At 44.5% G+C, this 27,416-nt stretch overlaps 1 protein-coding gene across 1 annotated transcript in view; it reads left to right on the top strand.

Moving 5' to 3' along the window:
- gckr (glucokinase (hexokinase 4) regulator) overlaps positions 1-27,416 on the top strand; it is a 95,624-nt gene that overhangs the window by 43,404 nt on the left and 24,804 nt on the right. Inside the window, 6 exon segments of the mRNA XM_041187374.1 lie at positions 269-358; positions 12,218-12,294; positions 20,517-20,613; positions 20,700-20,800; positions 23,479-23,565; positions 24,636-24,710. Coding sequence (XP_041043308.1) covers positions 269-358; positions 12,218-12,294; positions 20,517-20,613; positions 20,700-20,800; positions 23,479-23,565; positions 24,636-24,710 — 527 coding nt within the window.

The raw sequence follows: 27,416 nt of genomic DNA, 5'->3' as shown, positions 1-27,416 counted from the left end.
TCTCTGAATATTTCTGTATCTGCTGGCTGAATATTAACCCATTGTCAGACACTAATAACAAATATCTTCTTCACTGACTGCATTTGTTTTCCTTTGGGTAGCTGGCTCTGACTTCTGCAGGTTAGGACAGGAAATCTCTCAGATTAGGTCAATGTTTGAAAACCACTGTTCTAGAGTAGACTCAACTCACTAATTAATTACAGCATACTGGTTTCATGTGTTAGAAGCAATACATGTTATCTCTTTGGTCATTTCTTTAGCTTAAAAGAGAATGACCACATATACTACATTGGATGGAAGTCACTTGGAATTATAGGAATCATTGACGCAACTGAATGTGTGCCAACGTTTGGAGCAGGTAAATGGAGTTCTACTGTTCAATTTTACATGACCATCACTTAGAAAAAAAACAAGAGTGTTGGAAAATATAGCAGCATACTTTAAATTATCTCCTTTCTCTAACAGATTAACTTTGGGGGCCATAGAAAAAGCATGTCATAGCAAAAGGTTGATTTTATATGGTTTGTCTCCATTTCAGTTGGAGTTTTAATACATCAAAGTTGTTGTGGAAGGCTAATATATCAAATTCAGTATAAGTTCTCTTAGTTCATTAAACAGCAAGTCAATAAAGTAGCAGCTTTGTCATGTCAGGAAGTCTTAAATTAGGCTAGCTTAACCTGAATCTGAGTTACAATAGTGTCGTACTGGCATAATTTACAATGTAATCCAAAGCAATCTCTATTATTGCTGAAAGAGAGACATGTTGCCATAAAACATAGGAGCAGAAGTAGGCCGTTCATCTGCTCCGCCATTTAATGAGATCCTAGCTGATCTGACAACACTCAACTCCACTTTCCTGCCTTTTCCCCATAACCCTTGATCCCCTTACTGATTAAAAATATGTCTATCTCAGCCTTGAATATGCTTAACAAGCCAGCCTCTACAGCCCTCTGAGGTAAATAATTACACAGATTCACTACCCTTTGAGAGAAGAAATTCCTCCTCATCTCTGACTTAAATGGGTGCCCCTTTACTTGAGATTATGCCCTCTGGTCCTAGACTCTCCCACAAGGGGAAACAACCTCTCAGCACCTGCCCGGTCAAGCTTCCTAAGAACCTTAGATAAAGGCAAAATGCAGCAGATGTTGGAAATCTGAAACAAAAACAAAATATGCTCGGAAAAACTCAACACCTCTGACAGCATCTGTGGAGAGAAAGATAGAGTTAACGTTTCGAGTCTGTATGACTACTTCCTCTGAAGAATAATATTTTAGTCGGCGGGCACACGCGAGAGTTGGTGGTGGACCCGTGACAATTAAGAGGCCAATTAAGGCCATTAATTTATCAATCAAGAGAGATACGTTGCTGCCCATCCAATGTTACGGTTGGTGGGTCGGCGAATTGGCCAGACGGCCTTTGCATTTTTGAGGAAACCTCATTCACGAGCAGGATGAAGTTTCCGATAGTCATTTAAAAAATTAAAATGTTTTGATAGAATTTTTATACTCTATGGCCAGACCTTTACGGTTGGTGTGCAGGCTCAGCAGGAGCGGGCAGGGATGCTTGGGAAGCCAACCACTGCCCGCAATCGGCTCCGCACCGCGATTTTATGCAGGCGGGCTGATTAAGGCCTGGCCAGTGTAAGCGGCAACAGCGGGAAGGGGCGGGCGGGGGCAGGAGCCTAATGTCCACCAGGTCCAATGGCGATCCAGTGGCCGATTCAGAAGTAGCCAGGGCAGCCATGCGAAGGCTGCCAGTGAAGCACGCGCACCTCATCATTGCGCTTGTTACTGGTGAACACGGCAGGCGGGAGGGCAGGTCGGCGGGGCAGTTGGCCCCGTGTTTTTCTGATGGATGTCTCACTGCACTCCTGGTGCAGGTGGCAGCATGCAGAGATATCCTTGTCCCCAGGGATGGGAGTAGCCCCCCACCCACCCACCCCCCCCCACCCCCACCCCTACCCCCACCCCTCCTCCCGACCTCACCAAAAATGACTGGCAGGAGGTGGAATCCAGGGTGAGCTCCTATGATGTGGTGGGGCACACATGGGTGCAGTGCCGTAAGTGGTTCAATGATCCCCTGTGATCGGGAGGGGTGAGTACTGTGTTGGCATGGGCCACTTAGCACAACACTTAGGAGCTGCCCGCCACCACCATCACCCCCCCCCACCCCCCCAACCCTGGACCTCAGAGGTCTTAGAGTGTGAGTGGCAAATGTCAATGAGGCAGCATCTGGGAAAGTGAGTGAGCCCTGGCTGCTTGGACTGTGTGTCTTACAGCTCCAGGGTCACAAATCGGCTGGGCTCTGCGAGGTATTCCTCAGGTGGGGGTGGCAGGGCTGCAGTGGCAATGCATGTACAGGGTGGACTAATCAATGTTCCTCTGTCCCTTCAGGAGAAGACACCCCATAACAATGCCGAGTGGTTGCAGACTGGCGGAGGACCACCCCACCTATTCATCCTAACTTGATATGAGCAGGAGCCCCTGGACCTGGAGAGGAGCCATGCACCTAGGTCAACTAGCCACTGTAAGATTGCGGTGCCACAGAGGGGTAAGAATGCAGTGCACTGAGGTCAGAATGTCTATAATAGCAACCATTCTACTGTAGTCTCTATTTTGACATGAGCCTCGAGCACGGAATCCCCACTGATAATGGAAAGACAAAGGCACCCTGATTTGGGTGCCAAGCATGCACAGCAACAGTGTAATGACTTCAACTAATGACATGACCTTGTTCTTCCTTTCAGGCTCACCAGCATCCCATCAGGATGAGAAGCCTGAAGGCCCACCACTGAGCCCAGAGGACAGCGACCATCGAAACACACCTGCGTCACACCCTCTTAGCCAAACAGGCACCAGCGCAGATATCACCATCTCAGTGGGCATTACATCAGCTGCTAGTATCTCGGTGCACATCGGTGAGGGCACTTCAAACCTGCTTGAGGTGCAGGCAGAGGCAGAGAATGCCCAGAAGGCCGGAGGACTGCTGGAGACCAGAAACATGCTCAGTTGGTGGCTGATGATGTGCCTCTAGAGTCATCCCTGAGGCAGCAGCTGCTGGAAGACCAGCAGGGTGTGCAGGAGGATCTGGCGGAGATACATAAGGGAATGTGTGCCATGGTCTCCATTGTGGAGGAGTCCATGCGGAGCATGAGCAATGCAATGACCCTTATGGCCGAGCGCACTGCCTCCTCCATGGAGAGAGCGGTGACTCTCATGGAGAGGCTACTCCAGGGACAGAATCAGAGGTTCTGGGGATGCACTCGGGCCTGCAAGCTCACACACCAACAATGACCTCAGGGGGTCAGTTTCTGTGTGGCAGATGGATTGGCCACCCAGTATCCCAGCTAGGTGCCCATCCATCAGTAGTGAGCAGGGAGGTCTGAAGCGACCTCATGTTGACACACAAGCTGCTTGTTGTCTCTGCGGGCTCCTCTCAGGGCACTCCGGATGATGGCAACAGCTCTTCCCCCCCTCTGCCAGTGACTGCAGCATCCGATGAGGCTGTGGCGAATGGGGAGATGCCAGCCATGGCACTGGCCTCTCCCTCCCAGGTGGGGCCAGCACAGGCTTCATGGGCCAAAGGACAACTGCCAAGGCCAACAGGACAGCAGAGTGAGCAGGCTGTTTCCATGCCAGCGAGGGGGGAGCACCTAGACATAGCATCCGCAAGCAAAAACTTAAAGCACAACACGGGTTTATCACTGATGATATTTTTTTGCCCCACTTTTATATTAAATGTTATTTGGTGTGATGGGTAACACTGATTAATTTCATTTGTACTATGTATGCCAGGCACCACGCCAGTAAATGTGTTTCTGTTCAACAAGACTCTGGGTGCTTCATTAGTTCTGCAGGTGCAGGGTAACCCATGATGTTATGAGTGACTTGGTTGTCATTGAACTTTATTGAAATGACACATAGTGCATGTTGTTCACCAAGCAAATGTTCCTGTCAGGTATCAAGTATGGAGCCTGCACCCCTGGCATGTGGTGGTGTCTCTTATTTGGTAGGATAGCTGAAGGAGCATTGGATCAAAGCGTCCTGGGTGTCCCTGCCTCCCTGCAGGTCACCCAGGTCAGCGTCTATCCCCTCAGTGTTCTCCTGACCGTGCTCGTCCTCGGACTCCCTACTGGATTCATCGTCTGTTGCCAGAGCAGCTGCGGCAACATCTTCTTCCTCCACTGCATCCCTCCTTTCCAGCGCCAGATTGTGGAGATCGCAGCATGCAACCAGTATCAGTGGCACACAATCTGGGGTATATTGCAGTGCGCCCCCTAAGCGGTCCAGGCATCAGAAGCGCATCTTGAGAAGACCTATGGTTCCCTCTACCATAGCCCTTCTGGAGACGTGGCTCCTATTGTACAGCTGCTCGGCCTCTGTTCTTAGGTGGCGGAGAGGCGTCATGAGCCACATTTTGAGGGGATAGCCCTTGTCACCCAGCAGCCACCCATCCAGCTGGGCTGGAGCACTGAAGAGCCTCAGCACCTGGGTGTGTCTCAGGATGTATGTATCATGGGGGCTTCCTGGGTACCTTGCACAGACTTGCAGAATCAGCATCCTGTGATCACACACTATCGGCACATTCATGGAGTGGAAGCCCTTCCTGTTGACAAAGGCACTGGGCTCACCCGCTGGTGCCTTGATGGTCACATGTGTGCAGTCGATTGCACCCTGGATTCAAGGGAACCCAGCAATTGCTGCAAAGTCTCTGGCTCGCTCTGCCTGGCTGGCCTCGTCCGTGCGGTAGTGAATGAAAGTCAATGCACGCCTGAACAGAGCATCTGTCACCAGCTTGACACAACTGTGGACAGCTGATTGGGAGACTCCGCAAAGATCATCCGCCGAGCCCTGGAAAGAGCCGGAGGCATAGAAACTGAGGGCCACTGTGATCTTCAGCGCCACTGGCATGGGTGTTCTCCCACACAGTTGAAGTTGATCTCAGGGCCAATCATCTGACAGATGGAGGTCACTGTCTCCTTTGAGAGGCAGAGCCTCCTTCGGCATTGCACCACAGGCATATTGAGGTAGCTGCATCGCTGCCTGTAAACCCTGGCAGCAGAATAATGGTATCTTCTGTGGCCCCTTCCGCCTTGGACTTCCTGCTGGCCCTGCCCCCACCATGTGCCTGTCCTCCCACAGGTCACTCCCCTGAAGGCTGAAAAGAGACGCCTGGCCTCCTCCCCCATCTGGCTCTCTCTTCCTCGGAGGAGGAGGTGCCTCCAGCAGAGACCACAATCCCCACTCCCAGGGTAAGGGAAGGCTGTCTGATACCTGGAAGGCCCCAAGTGTTATGATTCCTCCATAGTCCTGAACTGAAGCCTCTTATTTCAAAGCAGCTCTGAGGCGAAATGAAGTTTTCCTGTTCACACAAGCAAGTAGCAGCAACTTATAAGCTAAACTACAAACAACTCGCATTAGTGAGTCCACTCACCCTCTTATCCCGCCCATGGATGAGGTTTTTGAAAATGTGGCTTACCTGCCTGCCCATTGCGCTCATGTGATGCCCTGAAAATCGCACGGGCTATGTAAACTCCAAGACAATTGGCATCTCAAGGGCCTTAACTGGCCCATTAATTAATGGCGGGCGCACCTCTGTTTTCATTGCACGTCTGCCTAGCACAGTATCGCGAGGGTGCACGGTTACGTCGGGTTGCACGTCCGATGTCATCGCACGTCATATTACACTCGGGCGTATTGGGCACACGCCTGCACGCCCAGCGTAAAATTCTGGCCTATATGTTCATGTCAGGGAGTCTGATGTGGGGACATTATTTTTTTTTTCAGAATTTCAAACTCTTTATTTTTGTATTTCAAATTCTTCAAATCCCTGAGACAGCTCTCTGCCTTCAAGGAGTTTCATTATGTGCTCCCCCAAGCCTGTACAGACTTCAGCGCTTGCCCTCCTCCCACCCCCACCCCGGCAGCGTTGAGCCTTTCAGCGCACATTTCACGCTGGCTGGCCATTAATTGTCCAGCCAGCCTAGCAACACTTCCCTATTTTTATACTCCATCCTTTTGAAATAAAGGCCAACATTCCATTTGCCTTCCCTGTTACCTTGCCGTAGCTTTTCATCTTGCACTCATCAGGACCAAGGCAAGAATGTCAAATTTCAAATGATCAGAACAATTTATACTGCAGGAGAAAAGGTTGTTGATTTGTTGGTAAATCAGCTGATTGGATAAGGCATTACAATTGAGAAAGCAATGGGGAACTATAGGCTCCTCATACTTAAAGTCATATAAAGAAGGCTGTCATGAAGATGTTAATGTATATATTGTCACTGGAAATTATTTTTAAATTGGACTTGTAGTAGGGTCTGTGTCTGTGGGTGTGTGTGTGTGTTTCTTAGCTGGATTAAAGCCAGCCAGCCTGGGTGCTTTGATGTATAGTAGTTTGAAATAAACTTAAGACTAGAAGGTAAAGAGTACTTTTGCAATTTGCTAAATAAACCATTCAAAAGCAGGGAGTGAAATCCTACACCTAGCTAGGAGACACCAAGCAATATATTACTCATAAAATTGATGCTATGAAAGAGGTTATATTGTTAGAAGAGATGGAGTTCAAAGACCTAGTGATACAATAAGAATTTACATTCAAAAGGAAAGCTGAGAGGAGTTTGTGTATGCAGGTCAGAGGCATGGAAATCTATAAAGCCTGTAAGCCTTACAACTGTCTGCAAAGGAACCAACTGAAAGGAACCTCATTTTGAATTTGTAAGATAAAATGTGCTTTGCCTGGTATTTGTTTAAAGTCTATGGGTTATTGTTGCCTTAGTGAAGATTAACCAGGGAGTGATTAATTTGGGGATTTGTTTAAAAGTTATTATGGTAGTAATTTGTAGACGTGTATGTGTTTAACATCTTGTTAACCTAATAAAAGTTTAATTTAGTTTATATAAAAAACCTCTTGAGGCTTAATGGTTTCATTTCTGAATTCAGAGCCGCATCTCAAACATACCAATTGAAAATATAGGTTATGAAAGCTATTTAAAGTTTCTCTCTGGGATTTTAAATAGCTCAGCCTTTACAAACTGCTGTGTCATAACAAGGGCACAACGCTTGAACTATTCCTTCTGTTTGCAGAGAACAGGTCCCTATACACAAATGTATATCGCTTCTAGCAATCTCTTTATTGTCTATTCTATGACTCCTCTCTGTGGTAATATTAACCCTATATGAAAAGTACAAACATACGAAATAGAAGCAGAAGTAGGCCATTCAGCCCCGCGAGCTTGCTCTGCCATTCAATAAGATCATGGTTGATCAGTTTGTGTTTCAAGTTTCACATTCCCACCTACTCCCGATAACCTCTGATTCCCTGGCCTAACAAGAATCTATCTGCCGCTGCCTTAAAAATACCCAATGACCCCGCCTCCACCACCTTCTGAGGCAGAGAGTTCCAAAGCCGCAGAACCCTCTGAGAGAAAAAATTTCTCATCTCTGCACTATAAGGGCAACTGCTAACTTTAAAACAGTTCCCCCTAGTTCTGGACTCATCCACAACAGGAAATATCCTTTTCATGTCCACCTTGTCAAAGCCATTCAGGATCTTGTATACTTCAATCAAGTCACCCCTCACTCTTCTAAACTCCAGTGGAAACAAGCCCAGCCTGTCCAACCTTTCTTCATAAGACAATCCATTCATTCCAGGTATCTATCTAGTAAACCTCCTTTGAACCACCTCCAATGCATTTACATCCTTCCTTAAATAAGGAAACCAAAACTACACATGGTATTTGAAACATGGTCTCACCAATGCCCTGTATAACTGACACATAACATCCTTACTTTTATAAAGGCAAAATACTGCTGGAAACCTGAAACAAAAACAAAAAATGCTGGAAAAACTCAGCAGGTCTGACAACATCTGTGGAGAGAAAGACAGAGTTAACGTTTCAAGTCCATATGAATAAGGCCCTGAAGTCGATCATACGGACTCAAAACATTAACTCTGTCTTTCTCTCCACAGATGCTGTCAGACCTGTTGAGTTTTTCCAGCATTTTTTGCTTTTGAGCCTCATTTTTATGTTCAATGCCTCTCATAATAAAGGAAAGCATTCCATTAGCCTTCTTGATTCCATGCTGTACCTGCATATTAACTTTTTGTGAACTCATGCACACGAACACCTAGATCCCTCTGTTCCTCAGAATTCTGTAGATGTCTTCCGCTTAAGTAATACTCTCCTTTTTTATTCTTCCTGCCAAAGCGAAGAACTTCACATTTTTGAACGTTATGCTCCATCTGCCAGATTTTTGCCCACTCACTCAATTTATCCATATCTATCTGCAAAACCCTTATGTCTTCTTCACAGCATACTTTCCTACCTATCTTTGTGTCATCTCCAAAGTTAGCTACCATGCCTTCGCTCCCCTCATCTAAGTCATTGATATAAATTGTTAAAAACTGAAGCCCCAGCACAGACCCCTGCGGGATTCCACTCGTCACATCTTGCCAATCAGACAAAGACCCATTTATGCATACTCTCTGTTTTTTGCCAGCCACCCAATCTTCTATCCAGTCTAATATGTTACTCACTACACTGAGCTTTTATTTTCTGCAATAACCTTTGATGTGGCACCTTATCATTTTTGATTGTTCATTTATAAGTATAAACTTTAATTAATGACATCTATAGGCCAAAAAGCTATGCGTGCTAAAATGCTTGTACTGAACAGAATCTTCATTAAAGTTAAAGTTTTTAAACATGATTGGTGAAAGGATTATAGTGAAACATCACTTCTAACAAGAGATTAAGCTACACTGAGCCTGAGCTGCTTACCAACAGTCTACCCAGACATATATGGATGAGGTTAGGGTCATGGCATTAGTCATCCTCAAAACTTTCCCAACTGTCAATCTAATTACAGCATGCATAAACAATAAAGGTGGCAGTGGTGGGTCCAGTATCGTGACCCAGAGACAGTAAATAATCCAGGAAGATCAAACAAGGTAGGAATCCTGCTTCGCTGTTTTGGATGGAAATGACTTCCAAAATATAAAAGCTGAAAAGAAAACATAAGAGAGCTCTTTTGAGTGAAATTATGAATTTGCTTCTTGGAATTCCTGTGCTTTGAGGACAAAGATGATGAAGACGTACCGGAAGTGAGGATGGAAGTCCTGAGATTGCAATGTCATGCATGCAGGCATTCAGGTATCCATTCAACAAGCCAAGGAGAATTCTCTGGATTTCACTTACAGGCAGCATCTGTGAAGACTATGGATACAGTAACTAAGATTCGCCAGTTGCCTGAACCCGACTTGCAGCCTCTTTCCTTTGGGGTCAACTGTCAGTGCCTGTGAAAGTGACAGTACTAAATTTTCATGTATTTGGATGTTTGAAGCAACATCTTGTGAGGTTACTCCCAACGAGCAAGAGCAGTACATCAGTGCATTATGTAGGTGATAGATGGCCTATTCAGTCAAGTCTTCGAAGGGAGACTATCAAATGTTTAGTAGCAGGATTCGCCCAAGTGCAGACTGCAATTGATCTCACCCATATCTGAAAGCATTGTCACATTTATCAACAGAAATGGACTTCATTTGCTTAATGTACAGATAGCGATTGATGCCAGCCTTTTCATTCTGTATGTCAATTCATGCCATTGAAAAGCAGCCATGATTCTTTTATTCTCAGGCAATATAGGATACTTGCACTGCTCAGCAAGAACGCAGTGTTACAATGGCTCAAGGGAGACCACTGGTACCTGTTTTATGACTGATGAATCTTTTCTGTCATACAAGGACAGAGGATGAAAAAAGGTGCAATGAAGCAAAATACTACACAAATAATAGTTGAACAAACCATTGATATTCACATTTCTCAATTTTGTTGAATGGATAGATTAGGAAGTGGCCCACAGTGCAGTCCAGCATATGGGACAGAATTTTTCCACACGCATGTCCTCTAGGCCTTAAACCTCCCCACCACCAATTTATTCCTCTAATATCCTTCTTTTAACAACCTCCCCCTCCCCCCACACAGACCCTCATTGCCAAACACTTCCTCCTGTTGCCTGCCACCTGCAGCTTGATGATCCAAGTCCATGGCGAGGTTACTGGAAGCGGGTCCTAAGCCTTGATAAAGGCCCTGGCATGTCCTCCAACTGGCATGAAGGACTATTGGGCATAGGGATGGTGATTCCTGTCAGGCCTTCATCTGCATCCCATTAGTGGGATGTAAATCAGTTTCACGCCGGCTTCTGGCAGGAATCATGACTCGCCATGGCAGGCAGTAGTGGAAGACCCTGCCATCATTTCATGATGGTACGAAACTGATTTTTGGACCTCGATCCGAATTCCCCTACCCCTGCCCGCCATTGAACCTGCTGACGGGAGCATGGAAGAATTCCACTCATGGTTTCAAGAAGCTTCCTACATTCTCCACACTTTGGCCATTACAACAGAAAGAGGCCTTCCATTTACATAGGGGAAGTGGAAGAATTAGGGTTTATTGCTTCCCCAATCATGAGGAAGCCCAGGCGAAAGGCGGTGCCATGAAATAAACAAGTGCCAGCAGCACATAACATCATGCAGAAAATCTAAATCTACTCGTTTCAGTAAAATGGCTGTACCCATCTTCAGAACAGAAAAGTAATGGGCCAGGATTTTCCAGCCCTGCCCACCACTGGGACCTTCAGTGGAGTTTTGGGTAACTCACTGCATCCCCCGTGGTAGGACCAGAAAATCCCAGCCATTGACTAATCTTTGCCTTGTTCTCAGATAATCATATACCGCTAATATCCTTTCAAGGAGAGGACACTTGCAAACGTGAACCACTAAGTAAGAAAGATATCAAAAGATTTTCATTGAAGTAATATGCAAACACCCCTAAACTGCAAAAGATTTACATGTCATCTCTCATATTGTGTTTTCATTAAACTTTACTACTAACCACCACTACTGTTGTTGATTCTTAACACTGACTATTTCTTACCATGCCGAATACAATTTTTTTATGTGACTCTAAGCTTTTGCTTCCATGTAGTGCTACCGAAGTGTCAAGATGTTCACAGGTTTATGACTGGTACCATGCCAATGGATCCCTTTAAGATTTAGAAGACACTCATCTCAGTGTTGTTGATGCCCTTACAGAATATACTTTCATTATGATATTGCTCATGCATCATGTGTGAATACCAGACATGGTGCAGAAGCTTCCTCCTTTGCTGGTTTTGGGGGACATTGCACTAATGCAGCCACATTCTCAGTATCATATAAATAGTGACTTCTGTGACCATCTTTTACAGTCCACTAGTGCTGGACCTGGGCTTTTTTGGTCCATGAGAAAACAGGCCAAATAGTCCAAATTAAGTCCCAAACACTGAGCTTAGATCTCCAGGGCTTCCATGGGAGTTGATGCTGCCATTCCAAAAGCAGCAAATGACCGTAAGCACCTTCTCTTGATGTCTTGATGCTGCAGACATCTCCTAGATTGCCACATTGACCAAAGTGCTTTTCATGTCCTGCCATACCTCCTTCATGGTACTGCTGATGTTGATCTTGGATTCCTCTCATTTATCCATGCTCTCCAGGCAAGAGGAGACTGTCTCCATTTCTTTCTTAAGAGATTTATGGCCCAGAATGGTAGATAAAGACTGGACCCCTGAAATATTGGCCCTTGAGTCAAAAGCAGTCACTTTTGCGCCCTCTGGGATAGACAGCTGATTTGATATCATTCTCTAAAATAATCTGAATCACATTTATCTGCCTTTTTCCCATATCCCTTTATCTCCTTTCCTTCATCCATCTATCCAGTCTAATCTCGAATAATTATACTTTTTCTGTGTTTAAACTCTAAACTGCCACAGAGCCACATGATAAAGGAAGATGGGGAGAAACTGTTTCCACTAGCAAGAGGGTCAGTAACCCGAGCTCATAGATATAAGGTAATTGGCAAATAATCCAGGGATGGGGGATTTAGGAGGTTTTTTTAATATAGTATATTGTTATGATCTGGAAAGCACTACTTGAAAAGTGGTGGAGGCAGATTCAATTTTAACTTCCAAAAGGCTTATGGGGAAAGAGCAAGGGTGGGGGACTAATTGGAAATCTCTTTCAAAGGGCTCCTTCAGCATAGACAAGATGGTCTGAATGGTCTCTTTCTCCGTTGTGTGATTCTATACTTTAGAAAAAAAAACACCATTTTTCACAGATAAATGACTGAAAAACCTTTCTCATCGCAGAAGTATTGCAATCACATTCAATTTTATTGCAGTGTTCAGTCATGCTCGTGGTTTCATAAACAATGGCTTTAAAGAAATGGCAAACAATGATGGAGATATCTCAACACTGGTAGGTGGCTTAAGTTTATAGATCATATTCCAATTGAAGAGCCAAAAGGGCTTATTTTCACTTGGTCAAATCAGCTTTATGAGTTGGGAACAACCTCAAAATGGATCAATAGACTTCCTGCCCCTTTCTCATCGGCATTCCATCCACCAGCATTTTTAAAGGAATCAGGTAATAGATTATTTTAATCTGCAATTTCCAATCCTATGATGTACTTACGATCCACTGCCATTTTAGGATACAACTGTAATCGTGTGTGGGCTGTGAATCTTCCAAAACAAAAACAGAATTACCTGGAAAAACTCAGCAGGTCTGGCAGCATCGGCGGAGAAGAAGAGCTGACGTTTCGAGTCCTCATGACCCTTCAACAGAACTGAGTGAATATTAGGAGAGGGGTGAAATATAAACTGGTTTAAGGTGGAGGGGGGGGGCTGGTGGGGGCAGAGAAGTGGCGGGGTGTGGTTGTAGGGACAAGCAAGCAGTGATAGGAGCAGATAATCAAAAGATGTCACAGACAAAGGAACAAAGAGGTGTTGAAGGTGGTGATATTATCTAAATGAATGTGCTAATTAGGAATGGATGGCAGGGCACTCAAGGTACAGCTCTAGTGGGGGTGGGGTGGAAAGACTAGCAGGGCATACAAGATTTAAAAATAATGGAAATAGGTGGGAAAAGAAAAACCACATAAATTATTGGAAAAAACAAAAGGAAGGGGGAAGAAATGGAAAAGGGGTGGGGATGGAGGAGGCAGTTCGAGATCTAAAGTTGTTGAATTCAATATTCAGTCCAGAAGGCTGTAAAGTGCCTAGTCAGAAGATGAGGTGCTGTTCCTCCAGTTTGCGTTGGGCTTCACTGGAACAATGCAGCAAGCCAAGGACAGACATGTGGGCAAGAGAGCATGGTGGAGTGTTAAATGGCAAACAACAGGGAGGTTTGGGTCTTTCTTGCGGACAGACCGCAGGTGTTCTGCAAAGCGGTCGCCCAGTTTACGTTTGGTCTCTCCAATGTAGAGGAGACCGCATTGGGAGCAATGAATGCAGTAAACTAAGTTGGAGGAAATGCAAGTGAAATGCTGCTTCACTTGAAAGGAGTGTTTGGGCCCTTGGACGGTGAGGAGAGAGGAAGTGAAGGGGCAGGTGTTACATCTTTTGCGTGGGCATGGGGAGGTGCCATAGGTAGGGATTGAGGAGTAGAGGGTGATGGAGGAGTGGACAAGAGTTCCCGGAGGGAATGATCACTATGGAATGCCGCTGGGGGGGAGCGGGTGAAGGGAAGATGTGTTTGGTGGTGGCATCATGTTGGAGTTGGCAGAAATGGCGGAGGATGATCCTTCAAATGCGGAGGCTGGAGGGGTGATAAGTGAGGACAAGGGGGACCCTATCATGTTTCTGGGAGGGAGGAGAAGGCATGAGGGTGGATGCGCGGGAGATGGGCCGGACACGGTTGAGGGCCCAGTCAACGACCGTGAGTGGAAAGCCTCGGTTAAGGAAGAAGGAGGACATGTCAGAGGAACTGTTTTTGAAGGTAGCATCATCAGAACAGCGGCGAAGGAACTGAGAAAGACCTGCTGAATTTTTCCAGGTAATTCTGTTTTTGTTTAGGATTTCCAGCATCCGCAGTTTTTTGTTTTTATCTCTGTGTTTAATTGACTGCCATTCCGCTTCAAGAAATGCCTACCTTGAAGAAGTTTTGCTCCTCTCTGCGACAAGATTTCTGTATCTCTCTTTTGCCTTGTTCACCTTCATTGCTTTCTATTTCTCTCCTGGTGTTTGACAAGGTGTTTACTAAAACTCGCTTTCACAGCCATATCTCCTTTCTCAGTGACTGTCTCCATCTCCGACTTACCCCATGTGGATTTAAACTGAAATTCCATCCCTTTTGTTTCGAACCCACCCAGGAGTACAGGTATCTCCGGGACATAAAATGTTTCTCGGACTGCTGTTCCCGTCACATTCTGAAATCCACACTCAGTGCCATGCGCCGCCATATGAACAAACTTGTCCTCTCCCTCCAGCAGCACCGCTGTACCCTTTTTCAAAGCTGCGCGTCCCCCCAGTTTCATTTTATTCTTCGTCTCATCCGACGCCACAACAAAAAACTTTTTCTCTTTCTCTCAAGTGCTAAGGAACGCAAGCTCCAACAACTCATCGACACCAACACCCATCTAGGACCCTCCACCCCTGCCTGTCCCTCCGTCCCCACCCCATCTTCCAAGCCCAGCCCCGGCTGTGTATTCACTAGACCCCCTGACCTTACACTCTCCGACGCTGAATGTTCGGTGCTCAGCAAAGGACTTAATTTCATACCCTTAAGCCCTGATCTCAATGAATTTCGGGCTCGGCATGATGCTGAACTCTTCTTCCGCCGTCTTCGTCTCTGTGCTCACTTCTTTGGGCAGGAGTCCTCTCCCCTTTCAACAGATCCTTTTACCCACCTCCAATATTCTCCCTCCAGCTGGACCCCTCCCTCCAGATTCTTACCTTCTCTTGATCTTTTCATTGAGAACTGTCGGCGTGATATTAGTCTTCTCAATTTCTCTGCTCCTCTCACCCATTCTAATCTGTCTCTCTCTGAACTTACTGCACTCTGTTCTCTCAGGTCCAACCCCAACATTGTCATCAAACCCGCTGACAAGGGTAGTGCTGTTGTTGTCTTGGGCACTGACCTCTACCTCGCAGAGGCTGAGCGTTAACTCGCAGACACATCCTCCTACCTCTCCCTGGACCATGACCCCACCACTGAACATCAAGCCATTGATTCCAGGACTGTCACTGACCTCATCTCCTCTGGAGATCTTCCTCCCACAGCTTCCAACCTGATAGTCGCCCAACCTCGGATGGCCCTCTTCTACCTCCTACCCAAAATCCACAAACAGAACTGTCCCGGTAGACCGATCATGACAGCCTGTTCCTGCCCCACGGAACTCATTTCTCGTTATCTTGACTCCCTTCTCTCTCCCCTTGTCCAGTCCCTTCCCACCTACATCCGTGATTCCTCTGACACCTTACGTCACATCAACAATTTCCAGTTCCCTGGCCCCAACCGCTTCCTCTTCACCATGGACGTCCAATCCCTCTACACCTCCATCCCCCACCAGGATGGTCTGAGGGCCCTTAGCTTCTTCCTCGAACAGAGGCCTGAACAATCCCCATCCACCACTACTCTCCTCCGTCTAGCTGAACCTGTTCTCACACTGAACAATTTCTCCTTTAACTCCTCTCACTTCCTCCAAATAAAAGGTGTGGCTATGGGTACTCGCATGGGCCCCAGCTATGCCTGTCTCTTTATGGGGTATGTGGAACATTCCTTGTTCCAGTCCTACTCCAGCCCCCTCCCGCAACTCTTTCTCCAGTACATCGATGATTACTTCAGTGCTGCTTCATGCTCTCGTTGGTACTTGGAAAAATTTATTAATTTTGCTTCCAATTTCCACCCCTCCCTCAGTTTCACATGATCCATCTCTGACACTTCCCTTCCTTGACCTCTCTGTCTCAATTTCTGGTGATACACTGTCCACCGATATCCATTACAAACCTATCGACTCCCACAGCAACCTCGACTACAGCTCCTCACACCCCGATTCCTGTAAGGACTCCATCCAATTCTCTCAGTTCCTTCGCCTCTGTCACATCTGTTCTGATGATGCTACCTTCAAAAACAGTTCCTCTGACATGTCCACTGACAGGGCCCTCAACCTTGTCCAGCCCATCTCCCGCGCATCCGCCCTCACACCTTTTTCTCCCTCCCAGAAACATGATAGGGTCCCCCTTGTCCTCACTTATCACCCCACCAGTCTCCGCATTCAAAGGATCATCCTCCACCATTTCCGCCAACTCCAAAATGATGCCACCACCAAACGCATCTTCCCTTCACCCCCGCCCGGCGGCATTCCGTAGGGATCGTTCCCTCCGGGAACTCTGGTCCACTCCTCCATCACCCGCTACTCGTCAACGCCTACCTATGGCACCTCCCCATGCCCACACAAAAGATACAACACCTGCCTCTTTACTTCCTCTCTCCTCACCATCCAAGGACCCAAACACTCCTTTCAAGTGAAGCAGCATTTCACTTGCATTTCCCCCAACTACTCCAACTCCATTCTACTGCATTCATTGCTCCCAATGCGGTCTCCTCTACATTGGAGAGACCAAACGTAAACTGGGCGACCGCTTTGCAGAACACCTGCGGTCTGTCCGCAAGAAAGACCCAAATCTCCCTGTCGTTTGCCATTTTAACACTCCACCCTGCTCTCTTGCCCACATGTCTGTCCTTGGCTTGCTGCATTGTTCCAGTGAAGCCCAACGAAAACTGGAGGAACTGCACCTCATCTTCTGACTAGGGACTTTACAGCCTTCCGGATTGAATATTGAATTCAACAACTTTAGATCTTGAACTCCCTCATCCATCCCCACCCCCTTTCCATTTCTTCCCCCTTCCTTTTGTTTTTTCCAATAATTTATATAGATTTTTCTTTTCCCACCTGTTTCCATTATTTTTAAATCTTGTATGCCCTGCTAGTCTTTCCACCCCAACCCCATCAGAGCTGTACCTTGTGTGCCCTGGCATCCATTCTTAATTAGCACATTCATTTAGATAATATCACCTCCTTCAACACCCCTTTGCTCCTTTGTCTGTGACATCTTTTGATTAGCTCCTATCACTGCTTGCTTGTCCCTACAACCCCCCACTTTTCTGCCCCCACCCCGCCCCCCACCTTAAACCAGCTTATATTTCACCCCTCTCCTAATATTCACTCTGTTCTGTTGAAGGGTCATGAGGACTCGAAACGTTGACTCTTTTCTTCTCCGCCGATGCTGCCAGACCTGCTGAGTTTTTCCAGGTAATTCTGTTTTTGTTTTGGATTTCCAGCATCCGTAGTTTTTTGTTTTTATCTCTGTGAATTTTCCACCCGGATTTATCAGTGTAATGATAATGACCTAGAAATTTAAGATTTTAATTATTATTGCTGGAGCTGGATAAGCAGGAATGTTTGTTCATACCCCTCAAAAATGATCTGGTCTGCTGCCTCACCAAATCTACCCCTGCTCCTACCCTTGGTAATTGCAACACCCCACCTTCCCAAGACTTATTTTACTCAAGGAAAGTACTTAACTGTCACCCAGGCGCTGTCAGTCATTCAATATTGTATCAGTCTGAATCAGATGCCGTATCAGGATGTCTGTTTGGTGCATTCCACTAGTTGCTCACTGGAAAGTTAAAATCTATGACCATGATTTTAAAAGCTGCAATTAATATTTAGTTTATTAGAGAATTATTTACATAGTTGTTAATATTAAATTATTGTTGTATCATAATATAATGAATACAAATTACTTTAAGAATTTAAGCAACATTATTGAAATGTCTCAAGTACCAAGTAGATGTTAAAAAAAGGTATAACTTGCATTTATAAAGCATCTTATTATTGCCACGACTCAATGGGGATAGTGAACTGGTAATATCAAGCCCCACTGTTCCCCGAGCAGCAACAAATGTGAAAAGTTTGACCAAACCACCAGATTGCCCCATTCTACCTAACTGTTTAATTTGGATTAACAGAATATGGGCACTAGGTTGGTAAACTTAATAAGTAAATAACTGTTTATTGAACAAATTGTCTTTAACTGGTGGCAACAGGAAGAAATATTAAACTCTACCCATTCTTAAACCCCCTATACACAAGCACACACATAGGGCAGAATCTTCTGGTCGGCGTGCGGGGGCGGGCCCAACACACTGATATATAAAATGATGCACGATGACATTGGGTGTGCATCCCGACGTCATCGCGCGCCATTGCAATATTTAGTTTGGTGGGCACGCAGCCGACTCCGGCATGCACCTGCCGAAATACAAACGGCCTATTAAGGTCATTAAGTAATCAATTGAGCCACTTGAGAACACTGCGCATCCAACTTTAAGGTTGTCAGGCAGATGGAAAACCCAAGCGGCCTTTGCATTTTTCAGGAAACTCTTCCACAAGCAGGATCGCGGGCAGCAGTTGGCTCTGTGCCTGCTCCCGCCCAGCCTGCCCACCTTAGGAAAAATCCTGGCCATAAGACACACAAAACATGGATTTTAAGAGTGAGATAAAACAGTTCAATAGTACCAGTCCGGAGTACAAGATTAGACGGATTGATTTTAATTGATGTCTTCCAAACTCCTTGCACTTTGTTGTTGATGACATGAGGTTGCCTCCTAGCACTTTCAGCCTGTGGTTCACTGGTTGAAAAACTTGCTTTTCAATGTCTCTACTGGTGATTTTTCCCCTTTTCCTCTTGACAGGGGTTTTCAGAGAAAGCAGGTTTCAGAGATGTGAAGTGCAGCCAGCTAGTTATTTTGGCAGAATTGCTGTAATCTTACAAATGCAGCAGAGAAAGGATTCAGGTCTTCCCTCTTTGCAGACTAGGAGCTGTTCTGTCTGCACTGTTACCACACAGAGCCCTGGTCGCCTGGGCAGGAGCCAATTAAAATGCTGTCATTAGGCAGTTCCTCCTAGTCCAGAACTCCCTTCCAGAACTATCCTGTTCTCTTATGGTACACTATGTTCCAGGATAGCAACATGATCAGTATTCCTCATCCTACTCCAGTGAATATGTCTTTCAACTGCAGCCATGCTAGTTTTTAAAATCACAGTCCAATTTTAAAGCCACAGTCCAAGAAAAATAAAAATAGGTTCTTTCCATTATATTACTCAATATGTCTCAAATGAATAGTCAATGAATATAATGAATAATCATAAGTGCAGTTAGATCAAAGCAAAAAACGGCATCCATTTGGTACACAGCAATGTTTCACAAGTAGCAATGAGATAATTAACTAGTTAGTAGACATTTAACAGGGTTGCTGGAGGGGAATGTTGACTTGGAGAACTCCTTGCTTTTCTTTGAATATTGTTTCTGGATATTTATTATCTCATCCCAGGAAGAGCACCTTTGACAGAACAGCATATTTTACTGATGTGCCAACCTGCTTCTGTGGCTGGGCACAGGGTTCCCAACTTTTGCTTTCAGTGAGCATCTACTGGAATAGACAATGTCAACTGAGCATTGCTACTCATGACTTAGGAGCAACGCTCAAGCAAAATGGACTCATGGATTAAAGGCATATAAATTCAAAATTAAGACTTTACCTTAAAAAAAGAAAAATGGGCACTTTGTTTATAAAACAAAATGGAGTTGAGAGGTCAGGTGACCTTTCTTTCTTTCCTGTCAATATACATGGAACTACACATCCCTGGACCTAGCCTTCAAGTCTGGGCAATACATTAGAATGCAAACAAACTGTTGAGACATCTCATTGAGAAGTCATAAAAATGCAACCTATGAATTAATGACTGCCCCTATCCAAATAATTAAATAAATTAGTTCACAATACTTCTTGCAGGCTTATTGGCTTCAGAGTTGAATTCCAAAGAATGGATGTGAAAAAACCTTATTCTATCACAATGATATGTGAACAGGTGAAACTCACACCCCATTGTTTGACAATGGTCAAGTCGTCAAGGACTATTTATGAGGACAATGAAAAACAGGTACACTGGTCACATGATAAGAAACTAGGTGCTGAAGGAATCTGGATTGACTTCAAAGTATAGCTCTGTGAATTTAACTGTCAGCCTGCTGTTCACCTGTGAGACACCTGTCCCAATTTTGGCACAAGTCCCTAGATGTTAGACTGGGATGGCTATGCCTTTACTGTATCTGAATACAAAGCCTTGATCACATCTAGCATGGCCTGTCTATTTTATTCTTATCAAATTTAGTTGCAGTTTTGACATAACTCATGGCTTGCTAGGCCATTTCAGAAGCAGTTGTAAGAGTTGATCGCATTGCTGAAGTCACATGTCAGCCAGACCAGCTAAGGAGAGCCTATTTCTAGGACATCAGTGAAAAAGATGACATCCCAGTTTCATAGTCACCTTTGCTGAAAGTAGCTATTTATTTCAGATTTATCCAATTAATTAACTGAATTTAAATTCCCTAGCTGCTGTGGTGGCATTTATACACATTGCCCTGAATCATTAGTCCATGTCCCTGGATTCTTGGTCATAACATAACCACTATGTTACTCTACCTGTAACAGCCCATGAAATGGCCAATTTCCTTCCAACACCCCATAAATTTCCAAGGTGAAACTTATATGGATTTTGATTGGATTTTTATATTTTACCTGAATTACGCACAATTTCTAATCACATGTTTTAAATACTTTAAAAAAAATAGGGACCAGAATTTGCCATCTCATATGAAGATTTTCTGAAGAATGTGCTTCCCACAATCTGCAAGAATGACACTGTTGTTTTCATCTTTACTTTGAATGGTATGTAATAAAATTATTCACAATAAAATCTTGATATTGTTGTATGTCTCATACACTCTAAGAACCTTTCTTTTGTTCTTTTGAAGAAAGTGAAGTTTCAGTGATTGAGAAAATTGCACATCAGGTCAAGGTGTCAACAGTCAATTTGTTTGCAATCTCGCATGGAACAACATGGCAATACATACCAGTAAGTAGCCATGTGTTACTAATCTAGTGTTTTGTCTAAGAAGTGAATATTTAAAGAATATCCCACTACTTTAACAGAATTATGTGGTCCCAGATATTTGTAATTTTGTAAACTATTGTTCACACCTGACTGAAAACCTAGCAAAGTTAAATATTTGTTTTCTGACTAAGGACTTATAATTAGGGGAGGTAAGCCTCAAATATTTAATTTTGTTTCCCTTCAAAACAAACAAAAATTAAATTCAGAGCAGCCAAGTAATGTTACTCACCAAAATTAAACCCCTGGTACATTTGCTTTAATTTCAAAAACATTTACAGAAGTCATGTTGTACCATTTGCTGAATTGCATATTGTTATTGTAACCTTGAGGCTGATATTGATGCCACAAGAGGAAATAGTAATTCGATTCCAAAATGTAACTCCATCAAATTGCATCACATCAAGGAGGAGAAACATCACTAAGTATCTGTGACTAACATCAAATATCAGACATAATCCATGTTTGGTGCCTCATGGAAATATAGAAGGGCACCTTGGTAACTTGGGCAAAAGGACACCATTAGGTAATTATACAGTAAGGTAAAACCCTCCATTTCGTACAATTTAGTCTGGTGATTATTATTCCATAAGTAGAAGGACCAGGGGAAAAAAATCACACATCATACATAATGGGAGCAGATAATGTGATAAGAAAAAATATTTTAATTGGCTAACCTCTCCTTTGGGGTGGGGAAGGGGTTGAAGGTGGCTCATGACTTAGGCCCAACCTTCATGGGCCCCTATTTCTGCTGGAGTACTGGCCAGTACTTCCAATTCTTACTAGGTTTACCAGCCACTACTCTTTTACCAGACCTCTGACAGGTCAAGGCCACAGGAAGCCCTAATGGAGGCAACTCCCACCCCAAGTCCCAACCCCTCTGCATCCCTGGCCTTTAAAGAATAGGCAGAAACTGTAGCTAAGACTCAGCATTTATGCAAACACCAGTATAGTTTTCAGCCCTCTGTTCGCACTCCCACTGAAGCTGTAACAGGACTGCAGTAGAATTTCATCCTCAAATATATTACATTATTTTCTGAAGGGAAATTACCAAGTGTTTTAAAATTAGAATAATTTTTCATAGTTCAACTCAAGTGGATTCTACAGTTCTCCTGAACTTTAACTTCACTACACTGATTTGAAAATATAGTTATGCTGAATCAACTGACAAACAGGAAAAACTTATAGCTAAGTATGCATATCCTGTATCTTCCTGTAAACTGCTATTATCAGACTTCACAACTATAATGTAGGAATTCAACTACCACATTTTAGAGAGCAGGCAAATAGATTAAAATTGATAAAATTGAACAGAGGTTTGATTAGGCAAAAAGGTTAGTGGAAGTGAATAAAAGTTTATGTTGTGTATTGCATCAAGCCACTGTAAGTTGCCATTATTGAACTAACTTAATTTACACCTCCCCAACAGAAACAGAGGACTGTAGAAAGCCAGCTGTAATATGCTACACTCACTCTCCACTTAAAAAACAACTTATACATTGATATGTAAATAGTACATGAACATAATTCCCAGAATAAAATATGACTAAACCAACATAAGCAATACCTGAAATTTAACAGATTAGGTTGCAAATTTGTCGTTGCTGTAATCAAGAGTAATTTGCACGTAAAAATGATTTTCTTTAACATCAATATGTCTTTAAAAAAACTGTCATCATTTGACAATAAGTGACAATGAAAAGAACAATTTCCTTCTTCTTCCTTTCTACATACTTTCAATTAATCTACCTGTCTTCTTTCTCTTTCTGTCTGTGTTCTTCATCCATTTCCATTAGCTTGACTTTGGTCCCTCAACATTGTTGACTGTATCAACCTGAACTTTGACTACCACTTAATGTTAGGGGCAGCGATAATGGTTGGTTTGACCAGACCCTGGCTCACTTGGTAGACCCAAGACCTATCACTTCATAGACCCTGATCTATCGGTAGACTCTATGATACCGGCAAACTTTCAGTTTCTTTGTGACTTTCACTTTCTTTCTGCCTTTGATTTTGGACTGCAGGGGGAATTTGGACTACAGGAGGTTTATCATGCTCTCCTTTTGTCTGATTTCCTCTTTCAAGCAAATGATCTAGATGACACTGGTGGAGTTTCTCTCCAACCTTCACTAGATGTGTGAATACACCTAGCTTCTTTGCAACAACTCCAACCACATGCTCCTCCTTATTATCTCGGTGTCTTTTCTGATCATCTGAACTCTCTAAGTTCATGTCTGGTATATCAGAACACACCTTCACTTTGCCTTCCATCTCTGTTATTTTGCTACTGATGTCAGATTTAAGCAAACTAAGGCCTGAATTTTTGCACAAATGGAGAGGCTCTCTGCGCAAAATGTCAGCAGAGGCCCGAATCTGGAAGTCACAGCCTGAGTCTGGACTCTACCATTTTCGCAGTGGAGGAATGGAGGCAGATTATAAATCACACATCTGTGGTTCATGAAGGCAGCTTCCCATATAAATCAGCAGCTGACTGCACTCATGTGATTTTGGTAAGGCAGGTGCCTGAAACCAAAGTGTGCAGATTAGACCTGGTAGAAGCAGGTCTGAACATAGGTACATAGGAGCAGGAGTAGGCCAGTTGGCTCATTGAGCTGTGAATTCCTTGTGAATTCATTGGATAGGAAGGTAACGCTTTTGCAGAAATAAAGTATCCCTTTGGTTATGGGGTGGAATCATCCCAGATTTGCACTAAGTGCGGTAGCGAACAGGTAAAACAATGTCTTACCCACCGGCCACATTGGTGGCTTTTCACGCCCTATCATCCCAAACACACCGCATTAATTATGCATTCCCAGGAAAGATGCTATTTCCATGGATGCAGGTTCTCATTTGCCCACTACACTATCACCTCCCCACTTCATCATGCCAGGCACCACATTTAAAGTGCAGCCACGCGCACAACTTCAGTACTCCCAGCCCAGGATTGCCACAAGGAAGACAGGATGGCCTCAAAAGGCAAAATGACTGCAGCCCCCACTTCAGTGACACGTCCCTTGAGCAGCTTTTCAATGCTGTGCAGGCCCACCATGATGTCCTCTACCCCCGCTCTGGCAGCGGGATGGGCAGCTGCAGCACCAATGCAGCCTGGGAGGCGTAGGCAGCAGTGGTCAGCGCCAATGTCCTGCACAAGAGGACAGCCAACCAGTCTACCTACAGGATGAATGGTCTCATTCGTTACGCCAAGATATCTCAATCTTTTCTTCACTCTCAACTCACACCCTCACATCTCCATCAGGCTCAATCCCTCCCAATCTCATGTCCTCATCCTGTCCGTGGATCCGCCCACCACACAATTATTCCATGCAGTGCCATGAGATGGTGTTCTCTTCTTTGAACCAAATATGATCATATGGGTTTGGTGGTCAGTAAAATGAACTTCCTACTGTTGAGGTATTAGTGGAACTTTGTAATAGCTTATATGATCGTTAATGCCTCATTCACAACTTGTGAGTAACTTTTCCCTGACTTCATAAAGTATATGAAGCATTTGCTATGGGCTTTTCCACACCATCTTCCATTATATGAGATGACACCACACATAACCCTTGTGGTGAGGCATCGTATGCTAAAACTAATTGTTTCTTGGGATCATATTGGATCAAAACAACATTATTAGTCAGTACTTTCTTCACTTCTTCAAATGCTTTCTGGCATTCAACAGACCAAGCTATTCCATCTTTGAGCAGTTGATATAGTGGAGCAAATGCATTAGCAAAGTCTAGGACACACTTAGAATAATACACAATAATTTCTATGAATGTGCCTCTTTGTTCTTCAGTCTCTTTGCTTTCAAAATTCCCTCAACCTTCTCTTGAATTGGGTGGACACCTTCACCATCTCTTTAATGACCCAGGTATGTTGCACTTGATACCATGAAGTAACACTTGTGCTTCCTGGCTTTGATGCCATACTCAATTAAAATGTTATCTAAGAAGCAACACACCCCAGGAAATAAATACAATAACTATCACTAGGGCAAAAGTGCTAGAGAACCTAATGGGGCTAAAGGCCGATAGGTCACCTGGACCTGATGGGTTGCATCCTAGGACATTAAAGGAAGTATCTGCAGAGATAGTGGATGCACTAGTAGTAATCTTCCAAGAGTCCTTAGATTCTGGAAAAGTCCCAGAGGATTGGAAAACTGCCAATGTAACACCCTTATTCAAAAAGGGAGGGAGTCAAAAAACAGGTAACTATAGGCCAGTTAGCTTAACAATATACATTAATGACTTGGCTGAGGGAAATGAATGTACTATCACCAAGTTTGCAGATGATACAAAAATAGGTGGAAAGGCAAGTGGTGAGGATGACACAAAGAGTCTACAGAGGGATATAGACAGGTTAAGTGAATGGGCCAAAATGTGGCAGATGGAATATAATGTGGAAAAGTGTGAGGTTTTGCACTTTGGCAGGAAGAATACAGGAGCTGAGTATTATTTAAATGGAGAAATACTGAAGAGAGCTGCAGCACAGAGAGATTTGAGGGTCCTCATGCATGAATCCCAAAAAGCTAGCATACAAGTTCCATGAGTTTTTCCTTTCTGCAATAACCTTTGTTATGGCACTTTATCAAATGCCTTCTGGAAATCTAAGTACAGTACATCCACCAGTTCCCCTTTATCCACAGCACATGCGACTCCTTCAAAGAGCTCCAATAAATTGGTTAAGCATGATTTCCCTTTTACAAAACCATGTTGACTCTGCCTGATTGCCTTGAATTTTTCTAAGTTCCCTGCTATAACATCTTTAATAATAGCTTCTAACATTTCCCTATAGCAGCTGTTAGGCTAACGAAATTGCCCAGATATGTCCTGTACACAAAAAGCAGAACAAATCCAACCCGGCCAATTACTGCCCCATCAGTCTACTCTTGATTATCAGTAAGTAATGGAAAGGGTCATCAACTGTGCTATCAAGCGGCACTTGCTTAGCAATAACCTGCTCACTGATGCCCAGTTTGGATCCCTCCAGGACCACTTAGCTCCTGACCTCATTACAGCCTTGGTTGAAACATAGACAAAAGAGCTGAACTCCAGAGGTGAGGTGAGAGTGAATGCCTTTGAGATCAAGGCCGCATTTGACCAAATGTGGCATCAAGGAGTCCTAGCAAAACTGGAGTCAATGGAAATCAGGGGGAAAACTCTCTGCTGGTTGGAGTCATACCTAGTGCAAAGGAAGGTGGTTGTGGATCAGTCAACACCGCTCCAGGACATCACTGCAGGAGTTCCTCAGGGTAGTGTCCTCAGCCCAGCCATCTTCAACTGCTTCATCAAAGATATTCCTTCCATCATAAGGTCAGAAATGGGGATGTGCGCTGATGATTGCACAATGTTCAGCACCATTCACAACTCCTCAGATACTGAAGCAGTCCATGTCCAAATGCAACAAGACTTGGACAATATCCAGGCTTGAGCTGACAAGTGGCAAATAACATTCGTGCCACACCAGTATCAGGCAATGACCATTTCCAACAAGAGAGAATCTAACCATTGCCCCTTGATGTTCAATGGCATTACCATCACTGAATCCCCCACTGTCAATATCCTGAGCGTTACCGTTGACCACAAATTGAACTAGAACTAACCACATAAATACTGTGGCTACAAGAGCAGGCCAGAGGCTAAGAATCATGTAACTCACCTCCTGACTCCCAAAAGCCTGTCCACCATCTACAAGGCACAAATCAGGAGTGTGATGGGATACTCCCCACTTGCCTAGATGAGTGCAGCTCCCACAACACTGAAGAGGCTGGACCCCATCTAAGACAAAGCATTTCACATGATTGGCACTACATCCACAAACATTCACTCCCTCCACCGCCGACGGACAGTAGCAGCGGTGTGTACCATCTACAAGATGCTCTGCATGAATTCACCAAGGCTCCTTAGACAGCACCTTCCAAACCCACAATGACTAACACATTGAAGGACAAGGGCAGCAGATAGATGGGAACACCACCACCTGGAAGTTCCCCTCCAAGTCTTTCACCACCCTGACTTGGAAATATATCACGGTTCCTTCACTGTCGCTGGGTCAAAATCATGGAACTCCTCTCCTAACAGCTTTGTGGGTGTACCTACACCACATGCACTTCTTAAGGGCAATTAGGGATGGGCAATAAATGCTGGCCTAACCAGCAAAGCTCACATCCCATGAATAAATGAGAAAAACACACTATTAGGGTGGCTCACGGGTAGGTCTCTACCTGCCAGATCAGTTGTATGTGGATAGCTTTTCAGTGGCTGCAGGACTTGGCCTTGTTTGGGGAACGGGGAGAAGTGGCCTCAGGCAAGGGAAGAGACTGCAGGATGAGGGCTATACTGGGGAAGTGGGGTATCCCAGGGTATGTGTGGGGACACATGTTGATCTGTGCAAGTGGCCTCAAGATGGTGAGGGCTGAGGAGGCAGTCTTTAGAGGAGATGAGGCTAGATGGATATGTGAGCGTATGTGTAAGAGAATGGGCTGTGATGTCTCTTGAGCTGGCAGTGAGTGAGACGGTATTGAGTCTGTGATGGGCTTGATTATGTGAATGAGATGGTTGCCATACCGTGGCTGCAT

The sequence above is a fragment of the Carcharodon carcharias genome, chromosome 5 (genome assembly GCF_017639515.1).
Source record: "Carcharodon carcharias isolate sCarCar2 chromosome 5, sCarCar2.pri, whole genome shotgun sequence".
Lineage (NCBI taxonomy): Eukaryota > Metazoa > Chordata > Chondrichthyes > Lamniformes > Lamnidae > Carcharodon > Carcharodon carcharias.
This window is presented reverse-complemented; position numbering and strand designations above follow the sequence as displayed.